The 14178-nt window shown below is 41.9% G+C and overlaps 1 protein-coding gene across 1 annotated transcript in view; it reads right to left on the reverse strand.

The window, feature by feature from the left end:
* Positions 1 to 173: 173 nt before the first annotated feature.
* Positions 174 to 14178, reverse strand: part of GLP1R (glucagon like peptide 1 receptor) — an 82589-nt gene continuing 68584 nt past the window's right edge. The window contains exons 9-13 of the mRNA XM_069009826.1: positions 12404 to 12473; positions 11622 to 11710; positions 8964 to 9102; positions 8072 to 8113; positions 174 to 3149 (exon numbers count right to left, since the gene is read on the reverse strand). Of these exons, the coding sequence (XP_068865927.1) occupies positions 2982 to 3149; positions 8072 to 8113; positions 8964 to 9102; positions 11622 to 11710; positions 12404 to 12473 (508 nt within the window). The 3' untranslated portion in view covers positions 174 to 2981. The remainder of the gene's footprint in view (positions 3150 to 8071; positions 8114 to 8963; positions 9103 to 11621; positions 11711 to 12403; positions 12474 to 14178) is intronic.

Genomic DNA, 14178 nt, shown 5'->3' on the forward strand with positions numbered 1-14178 from the left:
ATTTAATGCTTCATGAAACAAGTTACCACAAAAAGTGAGCATGAAGCCAAAAGGCACAAGAAATAAAAATTGACACAGTTCACCTGTTCCAGTGCTTTGTGTTGGTTTGCTTATTTCATGCTATTCAATGTACATTATACATTTTGAAATAGAGATGGCATGAATAACAAAGGCTTGTAAAAGGTTTTACTGAAGTAGAAAAAGTATGATGGAGAAATTGGCATTGAGACCTTGCTCAATTCTCTAAATACACAAATACTGTAATTCTGCTTGGTGGTAATTACTTCAACTGAATTGTTTTGAAAGGGGATTTAAAAAGGTTTGAACAAGCAAGAGCCTAATTAGAGGGGGAAAAAATTTCCTCTGCAACCCTCTGCTTGGCTAAGACCTCGCTTTCTTACCTTACATTTCTCTTGTATTCTAACAAAGCAGAAGTCACCAAGATAAGTTAACTGGCATTATTTTTGTGGGCCCAAAGCCCTCAGTTCACAAATGAGTAGGAGGGACAAGAACAGCCTACTACCTCAAATGCACATCAAGCTGTTGAATCTTGTTTGTGACAGCAACTAAGTACAGGTTTGTTACCACACATGGGAGTGCTCTCTATTCCCATGTCTGTCCTCTTTCACTTATTACACACACTTGTTTGTCCAGCACAGCAGTGAGGTAAAACACCTCTGTAACTTCCTACTGTCATAGCAAAACTATCGTCGTGCCAACAGCAGAAACGTTTTTTCCCAGGTTTGCACACACCTAAGCAGGGCCCAAGAAAACCAGCATCCACTCTTGAATATTAATGAGTGAAATTATTCCCACCAATGTGCATTATCCCACAGCTGTAAATTGCATCTGTCACCACGCTGCCCTCTCACCTGCTGGTGACTATCTTCAGTACTTTTTTTCCTGTTCTAAGCACTTCAGGGTAGATGTTAGATAGAAACAACAAGCATACTCTCGATGTACAGGAAGCTAATTAATTAGATTGTATGACAGCAGTTAACATCTGCATAGACAACTATTGTACTGATGGTCACACAACACAGAAGCTAGTTATTAAATTTACAGAAGAACCTGAAGTGCTTAATTCCAAAGTCAGTTCTGCAACCCATGTTAGGGAGGGAAGGCCTGGAAGCAGCCTGCAGAGAAGCCAGCATGCTTATTGAAACACATAAGCTGGCCTGAGAACTGTGGTGGATTTCTGCAAACATGTCTTTCTCCCTGGAGCTCCATTACAAGCATCATAGCAGAAGAAGGTAACACATTGTCTCTAACTCAATTCTAACCTTATGATTGCAAAACTAATCCATGCTGTTGGCAATTAGGATTCTAATGCAATGATTAAATAATCCCATGCAAAGCAATCTAGCTTCAGGCAGGAAAGATGCTGAGTTACATCCCAGAATATCCAGTCCACTTTCTTGGCAATAGGGGCTGTGAATGCAAGTGCAAAGAGACTTGAAAATAGAGGGGTTATTTCTGCTGAGTAGTTGTAACTGCTATGCCACAGAAGTTGCTTACTTACTACAAGAAATCTGCGAACAGAGAGATTCTCAGAGCTAGTCTCTGGCACTTTGCCTCTGCTGTAAAGGGAGCCCAAGTCAGAGCAGAGTAAAGATGTCTAAAGCTTTTATTAAGTGATGCAATGGACCACCTCCTGCTTCTAAAGGTACTTCTGCTTTTCCCCAGCAACTCGTCACCATCAGGGAGGGAACACACTACGCAGTGCAGATGCAGTCACTGCACGAGCCCTTGTTGTTTTAAACAGGCGGAAAAATCCTCATGGAGTTCGGGATTTTTTGTTTGAGGATGTTGATTTTGTTTGGGTTTTTTTGGAATGCCGCTGGTGGGAAGCAGGCAGGCTCTGGAGGATGGCAGCCCACCTCGGGCAGGGGGGCGGGAGCTGTCCTTGGTGCTGAACCCGCGCCCTCTGCAAGGGCCGCCTCCCCCTCCACGTGCGTGGGTACCTTCTGTCACAGGAGATAAGGACCAAGGCCGGAGGGGAAACAAAAGTCAGTCCACACTGCCAACTACGGGATCTTTTCAATGAGGAGAGGTCTGCTAAGACCAGCAGAGGCCACAAGCTGAGTTTTTTCTGGGTGTTTGCACCCACAAGAAGCAGAGTAAAGCTCAGACAAGAAATGTTCTCTTGAAACACCAGTCATCATCCCATCCCTGTGAACGCCTCTGTGCCCACCAGGTGGGCAGACTAGCACTGACAATGAAAAGCCTGTGCATGCAGGGGACATTTCCATCCACGTCAACAGAGATAATGTGCACCTATTCCTAGCAGAAGAGGCTCCTAACAGATACTGCACTTCTGTTTTGTTTGGGTTTTTATATTTAAGTGAAGGTTAAAGATAGTATTCAGAAGGGTTCCCTACACTACCTGCTGTATATTGATAGACCTTCAAGATGCTGTTCTTCACCAGAGAAAACCAGAGAAAACATTAGCATATTTTCAACTTTGACTTTGGGAAACTCCTGCTACAAAACTGATTCTTCCCTGAAACACAAGTTGTGTCCCACTAAATTATTTTTTTCCTAAAATGGTGATGGCACCTTACCCTATCCCCAGAAAAGTCTGAATGTATTTTTTGGCAATAATCATATTCTATATCCTTGTAATTTAATCAGTCGATCACTCAGCTCGCCCACTCAACAGTAATAAGCCATTGACCCTGTGGTTTCAGACTGGATCAATGCTACGCTTAAGTTTTGGACCCCCGGAGGCCTTGTGTGCAAATAGGAAGAAACTCTTTTAACTTACTTTAGACATGATCAATTTTTCCTCTGATGTGTTGATTACATTAGCAGATTGCTTTCCCTACAACACCTCTGTCCAACAGCCTGCAGGCAATGACCAGCATATGCTTAAGTTTCTCGCTGGAGATGGCAAACTTAAGCCACTTACTTGGGTATTTAAGGGTTCTCAGGTATATTATACAGTTCATTGTTCTCAGTCTGATTCACCTGCAGAAGTCTCAGCTGAATGTGGCCTGACAAGTGGCAGCATAGACACTGCTGCCTACTGTGCCCCCACTACTGATGCTGTTGGCTGGACACTTCAGAGGTTTCATACTGCTGTCTCTCTGGACATACAAATGTTCCAATCTCCAGCGCTCCCAGCTCTTCCGAAACTCCATCTGAACCTAACAGAAGCAAAGAAGGAAACAAAAGGAATGACTGTAGAACTGATCAGCTCTTTAAATGACTCCATCAGAAAAAAGCAAGGATACCACACTACTGAGAAAAGCTGGAAGTACCTTAAAGCTGCAATATTATTGCTTCCAATTATCCCATTAATCCATTGTAGGCCATTCCACATTTAAAATAATGATTACATTCATTTTTACTTGTAGAAAAAAAGCTCTTTTATGCACCAGAAAATCTTACCTTCATTATTTTGCTCTAAATTGTATTCACCTCAATACTGACCGTACTCTATGCTCTAGCAGAACTAACAATTAAGCTGAATTTGCTTATCAGCCATGAAACACCTGAAAAGACTGGCTTCCTGCTCACTATTGCACAAGTATTCTTAAGAGTTCTAATTTCTGGTTTGATTTAAACATTAATATGTCCTGGATTATTTTTGTTCTTTGAGTATTTATGTGGGTTCTTTTTATTTCATACAAAACCAAATGTTTATTCAGAATTGAAAACAACAATTAAGCAGATTAAAGACTGTACTTATTCCCCCTTTTTAAACAGCAATTACAGTATCTCATTCCAGATATTAGCTTTTCTTAAAGCAACAATGTATGCTCATCTAGTCATAGGTTCTGAGTTGAACTGTGTAACCTCTGCACTTGTTTGGAAGTTTATCCCAGATTTTGTAACTGCTAAAACAAACAGAATTTAGATTTCCCTGTTCCAAGGGCAAAGTTTTTGCCACTTGACTGAATTAAGAACACCATTAGCTTTTAACACATAAGGCAGAGGACATAAAATTGCACACTTGTTACTCCAGATAAAAGGCAGGAGTGCAACCACAGTAATCAGTTCATTATGGTGTGTACTTCAGCCTGGAAATAAGTTCACTGTAGGTGGGTTACTTAAGGGAGCCTTCTCTGGAGAGATGCTTTTTCTTTTATTTTAGGATCTTGCACTGACCACCAAGAGACTAAGTAGGTTGATGGCAGTTTCAACACAGGTTTGCCATCATGCCCAGGCTGCTGAAACCTTCATATTCTGAAGGAAACTTCCTAGGAAACAAGCTGCTGTGTGTTTGCTTTCTTTGCTTGTTCACTGTGAAATACTGAGTTTGAGAGGCAGTCCTAAAAAAGGAGTAAAGCCTTACAAAACTAATTGTCTTCCCCTGGTGGGTACCTCTAGCAGCGCTTTTCAACTCTGGGCTACAGCCCTTGTATTGAACACTGTCCTGGTGGAACCAGCTGCATCTCTGTGCTTCTGAGAATCTGTCAGAATCCAGAATCTGACCTCCACCTCACCTCGTGGGTCAAAGATGCTGAGACAGAAGCTTGTATTTTACCATGGTAAAGGGGGTCTGTTGTGTCAAAAAGTGCATAAAGACACCAGAGAAAGACTATGTGTCTGGGATTGCCTGGCATAGAAGAATGAGGGAGAATGGGCAGCCAAAGGCAGAAATGCAGGAACCATAGTGCCTGCAGGAAAAGAATTGACTGTATTACCACTCCAGTATTTGGCATCTTTTGTGGGCATGGAAAACAGTAAGGCAGCACTGGAAAAAAGCTGTTGCAGGCATTTACTGCCAAATCCTGAATGAAAGCATGAATGTAGTGACTGACAGAATAAGTCAATGAGCAATAGAAATAGGTACCTTCAGGTCAGTCAAAGGGAGGAAATGAGTCTTTACTCCAGCTGGACATGACAGGCTTGAGCTATGATACAGATAGCCTGCAAAATTGAGATAAAGTGCATGGAAGACCTGAACAAAAGACTGCAGGAATCGGTCTGTCTTAGGAACAGATCTGAATGGTGTGATACCAGTTTTCTCTCCAGGGGTTAGGAAGAGAATAGGGAGAAGCTCTGCTATCTGTGTTGAACTGAGCTTTTGCCTAGATGGCTTTGAATGTATAAGCAAGGGAATAGGTTAAGATTTATTTTGCAGAGGCACTTCCCGAGCACAGAAGCAGATCTATGGATCTTTCAGCAAAATAATTATCCTAGTAACTTCCCTGTGTTGATAAGATTCTCCAGAAATAAGCTACACAGGAAAAAGGACACCAAAAACAAAGCTCCCATGATGTGCTGATTTTGGCTGGGGTAGAGCTAATTTTCTTCACAGTAGCTAGTATGGGCTGTGTTTTGTATTTGTGCTGGAAACAGTGTTGGCAATGCAGAAATGCTTTTGTTATTGCTAGGCAGGGCTTGCGCAGTGCCAAGGCCTCTTCTGCTTCTCATCCCACCCTGACAGCTGGCAGGCTGGAGATGTGCAAGAAGCTGGGAAGACACCTGCCTGCCAGTGGGAAGTAGTAAATGAACTGAATTCTCATCTCCATCCCACCAAGAGGGAATGAGCAAGTGGCTGCACAGTGCTGGCTGAGGTTAAACCATGACATGTGAGAAAGGGGAAGAAGAAAAATTTTTATGTAGAGTGTTTTAAAAAAGAAAGGGAAGAGGTCAGAGAACTTGAAAAAGATGGTCATAGAGATTAAAAGTTGGAGAAGACCTCTCACAGAAAGCTGCTGATTGAGCTTTATGCAGCTAATGGGGAAGGAAGTTGACAGTGTGGCAATCAATCTGGAATCTGATTATAAATGCCTCCTAAATTTTGCCAAAAAAAATCTCACCAAATCATAGTGAAAGGAAAGTAGGTCTAAAATGGGATGGAGTGGACCTGATGGAAGAATTTAATTAATAGTTTCTGTAGAGAATGACAAAAATTAAAAGCAAAAGGGAGGATTGAGCAGTACTTCAAGAACTCAGGAGTCCTGGTATCAGGACAGATTCTTTAGAGGAGAAGACAGTGAATCATACTTCCACTGCAATAGCAAGAAGGCAAAAAGAAGAACCAAGACTACAGAGAATGAAACCTGAACCATCCTGAACTAACTGGTGGAAAAAGGCAGCATTTCTGTGGTTTAAAATATTTCTTATAGAAAGCAGTACTAACAGCAGAAAAACCAGTCATATTAAGCCAAGCTCATTTTGCAAAGAACATTGGTGGTAACAGTGTTCTTCATGAGACCCTACTGTTGGCTTCAGAGCAAGTTCAGAGCAAATCCAGAATCTTTCAGGTGAAGTAAGACTGAAATATGAACATATTCTAATTTTTTTCAGAAGTAGATATTAGAAAAGGACATTAATATTGCTTCTATCTTCACTTCTAGTCTTGATCTGGGCACTAGGACTTGCAAAGAACTTTCATTCTGTATGGTTAAGGAAAAAGAGTCAATGAGTCACAGACAAAACCAAAATGTAGACCACACTGCAAACAAGTATAATCTTTGGACACACAGTGTGTCAGAAGACAGTTTCTCATTTAGTCTAGGAAAGAGTTCTCATATAGTTTATAACAGACTTCACTTAATCAAACTCTTTACATAGATTTATTTTATGGATGCTGATGACCAGGCTTGACAAAACCCTACTCCCCTTTTTTAACAAGAGTTCGAACAAGCAAAATAATTCATCCTAGATTGCCTGTCAGTGAAGCTGAGCACACTGTGGTTAGATTTTATGAACTATATTACAAAGGCAAGAGAATTATAGTAACAAGAGATTTGGAGGATCTCTTAGAAACATAGGTAGGCTATTACACAGTAAGCTCCCTCAAATGAAACAAGCCTGCCTGTTTGAGGCCTTGTAATAAAGTCTGGGTTATGATGTAACTTTGTCCTTATACCATGTGAAGGAAGTTATTGAGCATTACACACAAGAGGCCTGGCTGCAGATGCACAGGGGATGTATGAGCAAATGCCAAGGTGAATCAAAAGAAATATATGATCCACCAGCAGACAGTGCTGCATCTCAGGATTGAAGTACACCTGTAAAGCCATACAAGGAATTTGAAACAATGTTCTTCCAATTCACGACACGCAGCAAGTGACATTCATTCACAACAGCAAAGCCTGCTGCTACTCACCTCTGATTTTGGTAAGCAGTACAATTAACAGATTCACTTCAATAAAATCTTACCCACAAGCTACAAAAGTGAACTGACTCCTGCAAGGCTTAGTTCAGGATGCCTGCTGCTTTTCTGTTGACTCCAGGCTGGCCATAATGACACAAATAGCACATTTTTCTACTGATTCCAATTCCTCGATGAGGCCTGTCTCTCAATAAGTGATCTTGAATTACCATGTCATCATTAAAAGTAGATTTAGTGTGAGTGTAAAACATACTGATGTGCATTTAATTTAATAATGTACTGCCACATGAGTAGTGTTTGCTTCCCTTACAAACCTGGCTGCTGAATGAATGAATAACAATCACTTAGAAGGTAACATGAGAGTTTCCTGCAATACTGAAACAGAACAATACCCTTCCCCTCTACAGGGCTGGGATTCAGCACAAGCCACAGAAGATGGTACTTGCAATCAATTAACTCAAAGCCAAAGGTACATTCTTCTGGGCCTGTTGAATTTACCACTGTGAAGTTCAGTTTTAATGAGAGAGTGATAATGTCTTCAAGCAGCTGGGCTACAGGGAAACCAAATGAAACCAAACTGTACAGCAACAGCCACAAGGATTCTCCAACTTCACCAGCCAGCTGAGCTAAGTTCATGTAATAAAATGGGCTCCACTCCCACATTCACAAAAGCAAGCAAATAAGAAGCACTATAAAACAGATTAAGAAGAGTAGCTATAATTCTTAATTAAAGAATCCCACCAGTGCAACCTACACAATTGCAAGCAACACTATTTGTGAGATTCCTTGTCTACAAATAGTGACCCTAAATTACACTACCTGAATTCCCTCCAAACACATTTGTCTGATGAGTTATCCCATGGAGCTGTGCAAGGAAGGATCTGTAAAAAAAATGTCCTGAACAAGGACAATTTAGCAGTTCAAGACCATTTTCAATTTCCTTTTACTATGGTGTATGCTGATAAGGCAAATTGGAACAAATAGTCTCTCTCTTACCTCATTATTGATGAAACAGTAAAGAATTGCAACCATCAGCCCCTGAAATCAACAAAAACCAGAAGAACAGTGAGCAGAGCAGTTTCCTCACTTTGCCAGACTCACTTGCAGAGGGCTAGAGGCTTCACACTGGCATGTCCATGATAAGACTGAAAGGTGGAGAATCTTTGATCCCCATCAGCTCTGATGGCAGAGTGGAGGTTTAACCAAACTGTGTCTCAAAGTACAAGATAAGTAGGAAAAAGGAGTTGCTGTTTTCTTCAATCTGTTATTTTTGTCTAGTGATTTCTTTCCCCTTCTTCCTTAGCTGGTTTCAAGTCATAAACGCTTCATAAATGAGCAATTCACAGCAGTCTTAAATACAGCTCTGTGCTTGATAAATGGGGAATGCGTGACTGTGCAGGGAAACTAAAAGAATAATGATTTCCTTACACAAGGAGACTCATTTGAAATGGCCTTACCTAAGGCAATAGTTAAATAAAAATCACAATAAGCCTATGCCCTCCTCACATGCAGTTACAGCTGGAGACAGCTACCTCTCACAGCACAGATTTTCCAAGGACTATCAAAAACACTGGAGAAAGCACAAAATGTGCTTTCAGCAATGCCATTATATAATTACAGGAAATCACAGACAATTTTCTTATTGCCCAGAGGTGAGCCATAGGAAGTAAATATTAATATGTGGACAGGAATACCAGTTTATTGTAGTCAAGTTGGCTGTTAAAAATTAGTCCTTACACCTTCCTTTCCACTGTCATAATCCTGTAGCATCCAGTGCTAAACTGAGAAATATAAGGAACAGGGAGCATGCAATGAATGAGAGAGAAAGCAGGTCCCCAAATAGCAGTTAAGAAATATCTTATGCCCATGGGCACACTGTGAGTGCTACCTGGAATGAAGCAAAGGAGAGCTCAGTAAAAAGCTTCACGAAGCGCAGCATCCCTCTGGCGTGCTCGTCAGTAATAAAGGCAAAGATGACCTCGTGGGTCCCCAGCAGTGGGATCAGAGTCAGCGTAGACTTGGCCAACCTAAGATCACAAAGAAATTAAAAAACACAGTGCCACTGAACAGACCACTGTTGATCCAAATGATCACTGGGAGTCACTGTTCCTGCATTCTGTTTCTGACACAGCTTCAACTTTGGTAAGTCACCGCACCACTTTGTGATGCAGGGTCCTCCTCCAGAGGCTGGAGGATGAAAACCTCCTCAAAATGACCTTAGTAAGTTCCTGCAAGTTTTAACCTCCCCTACCACTTCACTGCAGACCATTTCTTGGTGAGAGCAAAGCTCTGTATCCAGCTATTGGCTGCATTTCACCTGGAAAATATTCCCAACTCATGTGCTTTCTTGTACCTGCAATGTCTTTCCTCTGTATTCTTTTCTCCACCTGTAATTGGGAAAGACAACCAAAACCTACCTTCTTGATGACCTGAAAGACATAATCTATCAATAACTGGAATATTTAAAAAATATCTTGGCAAAGGGAAGAGTACTTGCTATTCCTTCCCACCTCTACGGCATGTTAAATCCTCTAACCATTGTAACTATGTGTAACTGCAGAACACTTTGTCAAAGCAATCAAGCTGTCTTGAAATGAGTGATGGCAAGTTCAAAGACACAGCTAGCAAAGGATGAAAGACAAACCAACCTGAAATAAATTATTTTTCACCTGTGAGAGAGTTCAAGGTACACAACCACAGGAAAAAATTCACAGGAACGATCCTTAACTCTTTTTAGATAGACATACATGCCAGCCACCTAACAGGTAAAAGATGCATGAGGATCATGTGGGAGCTTCCTGGGCCACAGAACTTGCCAACATCTCACAACAATCTGTTTTGAGACAAGTCAGTAGACACAAAATCACTCAGTTAGCAGGGCTGTCAGACCTTTGTAGATCCTGAGGGCTATTGGCTGCTATTCTGAATCATGTAATCACTCAGGTTGGAAGGCGCCTCTGGAAGTCCCTGGCCCAACTCCAGTTCACAGCAGGTTACTCAAGGCTGTGTCCAGCCAAGTTCTGAGTATCTCCAAGGTCCTCCAAAGCCCCTCTGGGCCTCTCCTCCAGCATCAGACCACTCTGACCATGAATTTATTTTCACCTGACATGCAAGTAGAATTTCTCTTGCTGTAACTTGTGACCTCTGCCCTTGTCCTTTCACTGTGACCCTCTGAAAATACTCAATTTTCTCTACAAGTGGGCTTGGAATAAAAGCCTCCAGCTCAGACCTAGGTCCTCATCTTTATTTTGAACTCTCAAGACACATAAGGATTTCCAAAATTTCATGTGAGGTAAAGAAGGTAGGTAACATACACAGCAACTCTATGCTGATAAAAACACACAAAAATACATGGTGCCTCTAGTTTAGAAGGCTGTAGCATTGAAATACCCAATGTCAAAGTAGCTAAGTCCAGTGCCAGCAGCAGTCCAGCTACCACAGCACATAGCTCTACACTTCAAGAGCTAACTTGTTATTCCTACATTGTTTTTCAGACTGCAATGTAACAGTCAAGATGCAGAAATGAAGGATGCAACCATGAATCTTAGCAAGGTGATTAAATAACAGGAAGAATTCAGACATGGATAGACTGAAGCCTGCAAACCAAAAACTGAGTGTTTCTGTGATAGCCCTGACATTTCCCTTGAAACATCTCATGCATTTAAGATTAAAAGTTTGTCCCAGTAACTACTGGCAAGAAGAACAAGAAGCAAAACTCAAAATGATCCCACCTCGTCTTCCTTGAAGTGAAAGCTTTTATTTCTATCAATTCATATTATTTTGTTCAAGTTAGAGTAAGATAGGATATTTCAGTTGGAAGGAACCTACGACAACCACCTGTCCAAAACTTATAACACGTTCTTGAGGGCACTGTCCAAATGCCTCTTAAACACTGTCAGGCTTGGGGCATTGGCCAGCTCTAGGAAGTCTGTTCCAGGGTTTTACCATACTCTCAGTAAAGAAATGCTTCCTAATGTGCAATCTGAACCTCCCCTGGTACATCTTTGAACCATTCCCACACATCCTGTCACTGGATACCAGGGAGAAGAGCTGAGCACCTCCCTCTCCCTCTACTCCTCAGGGAGTTGTAGAAGGCAATGTGGTCATCCCTGAGAGCCCTTTGCTCCAAACTAGACAAGTCAAAAGTCCTCAGCCACTCCTCACAGGACGTTCCTTCCAGCCCTTACATGAGCTTTGCTGCCCTCCTCTGAGTGATTTCAAGGACTCTAACATTCAGTACTTGCATATGCTGCAAGTATTTTAAAAGTACCTGCTTAATTAATATTCATCCAGTACAATGGAAGACTAGTGTGACAGACATCAAGCCTTCTGTTTATAACACAGGTGAAATACCTGTCCTGGCTTCCCTGAGGCTTTTCTGCAGACTCACTGTCCAAGCAGTTACACCCATGTGTGACACCACACCTGTGCATTACTCAGGGGCTGTGATCTTTAACCACCTCTGTCAACCCATTCCATTCATGTATGTCCTTGTCTGCTTTTATTCTGATGAGCATGAAAAGTGTCAGACCACCTTATGACATACCTGCATTTTATGTCAGTTTTGCACATCAAATTAGCCTGCAGTTTGGAGATGATGATGCATATAACTCTGATGAAGATGAGGAAATTTACCTGGAGAAGTGAAAAAAGAATTTGTATCACCACCAATAAACACATGTGCATAAGTACTCAAAAAGGCTGGTTTGTGTATGCATGTGTAGTCTCTGTGCATCCTGGTATGCAGTAGCTGCAGAATTTACTACAGAACTCAACTCCTTGCTAAGGAATTGTGGTCTAAATACATACTGTGAATGCACAACCCACCCTTGAAAACACAGGCACTTCATTACACAAAGCAGGGGACCCTACTTACTCTATGGGGAGTGAGACATTAAAGGTGTGGGCTGGCCCATTTGCTTTGTCTGGAGGTCTGAGCCTGATACAGTCTTGTGCCTGCAGAACAGGGCATTTCTACACAATGTCACACATTTTGTGGCTCTTTCGTAGCCCAGTACCTGAGACAGTATCGTTGGTCTCCTGAACTACCTTTCACACCTTCTGTTCATGGAGAGTTAACAGCACTGTGGCACCATGCTGTTCTGTTATCATGTCCTGCCACTACAACATCATGGCATGTGGCCAAATTAAAGAAACAAAATCCTAGTCTGGAATTTCAGTGACAGAAGTTTCATAAAATCACATCTCTGAATGAAAATGTCAACAGCCTCTGAGGTTATTAGCCTTTGGACATGCACAATGGCCACGTGTGCATCTTTGTACCATATCGTGCTGTTCTCAGGGACACAGCATGTGTCTCAGACTCACCCCGATGGCGATGAGAATGGGCAGTCTGATGATCAGCCAGTAATTCATGTTATAGTTTCTGGTCCAGCAACTAGTAAGAGGACAAAAAGGAGATGAAGGAAAAGTTTCAGTACATTACTAAAACCTCTCGCTTTTCATTCTGTTCCAGCAATGCAGATGGAAAACAATATTAAGGACTAGATCCTAGGAAAGCACATCATGCTGACATGGAAACAGATGCATCTGCTTCTTAGAAACACTGAATGCTTTGTACTATTGCAGCTATCATAATCCAACTGGACACTACTCACTGGCCTTTCTTGCCCACTAATGGCTAGCTCTCCTCCACAATTTGCTATGAATTCTCATCCATTAATTGTGAAGATTCACTCCATTAAAACCAAGGTCAAATTTGTCATTTGGCTGAAAGGAGAAGGGGGGGAATCTGTTTGAGTCTGATCTTTCTGCTGTCATTCCTAGCCTCCTTGTCCTGCACTATTTTTTATTATTCTTAGTCTCCAATATCAGATCATCTTATTTAATTGCTTGTTAGCTCATTATCCCATTACTTACCATCATTATTCTTGTATCAGTACTGAGATCAGTCATCTATTTTATCTGTCCTTATTTTCAAAAAGGAGTTACTAATTTCAACCAGGGGAAAGCAACTGCATCTTCAAACACCAGCTCCTTCACTGCATATGCATAAGCTTTCAGGCCCACAGGGAGTTAAAAAAATTATAAGCAAGTAACATCAAAAACAGGAGCAGCAGTTCCTAACTTTTGCTGACCTAAGCCCTCTGCCAAGTGAGTAGCATGCTGCAGCAATATAATACTTCATTTTCCACATGAGTCTCATTTTGGCTTTTAAAATTCCTGTCTCTTTGAGCAATATGGGAGAAAAATGACAAGAAAAGTCGTGTGGCAGCCACAGTTCGGGATCACAGGTTTGAAGTGAATCTTACGCTGAGGGTTTGTACATCTAGTTCCTTTTGGTCCTCCTGTGGCCACAGCCAGCCACCACCACTGCCTGATGGGCCCTGTCTGTGCACGACGGTCCACGTGTTAGGGCAGTGCTCATGTGCCACTTCGCTTGCTGCTGCAGTGACAGCATTCTTAATATTCCTATGAAATAACTTTGTTAGCCTCCTGCTCAGCATTACTCAAAAGCAACAGTCACCAGGAAAGCCAGCATGTTTCTCAGCTACACAGACTGTGAAGCAAACCAGGAAACACAGCACTACATAAAACATAGGTTCCTTCCCCAAAAAAGGTTTCTCCTCATCTCCAAATCTGTTCTGCCAAAACATACATATGCACAATTTTCCCTAAGGCTTTGTAACAGGCCTATGAAAGATCAGCATGGGTGATGCTGGTGCAGCTGAAACCCTGCCCAGCCTTGTAGTGGGACAGTCTAAGAGAAAAGAGCAAACCATGCAGCACGTGGGAGGGATCTGTGCTACAACCAGACACCCACAGGTGCTCACATACTGGAGAGGAAAGCGTAGCAGCTTGGCTGTGGCAATTCTATGTTCCCTTGCAGGGACTTGCCAGTCTGAGAAGGGCTGGGGATTTAATTTTTCTTTCATTTTCAGTTTAATGCATACAAAAAGCATATTATTGCCACCAGCAGCTCTACAGCTTCCAATTCAATTGTATTTAGGTATGGGAGAAAAAAGGCGTGCAGACTGTGTGCAGTCAGCGTACCTGAGCCAGAATCTGCGTAACAGAACTTCTTAATTGGTACACATGACTGGGAGCCAGCTTCATGGAGCCTTTGAAATTAATTTTAATTG

The sequence above is a fragment of the Aphelocoma coerulescens genome, chromosome 3 (assembly GCF_041296385.1).
Source record: "Aphelocoma coerulescens isolate FSJ_1873_10779 chromosome 3, UR_Acoe_1.0, whole genome shotgun sequence".
Taxonomy (NCBI): domain Eukaryota; kingdom Metazoa; phylum Chordata; class Aves; order Passeriformes; family Corvidae; genus Aphelocoma; species Aphelocoma coerulescens.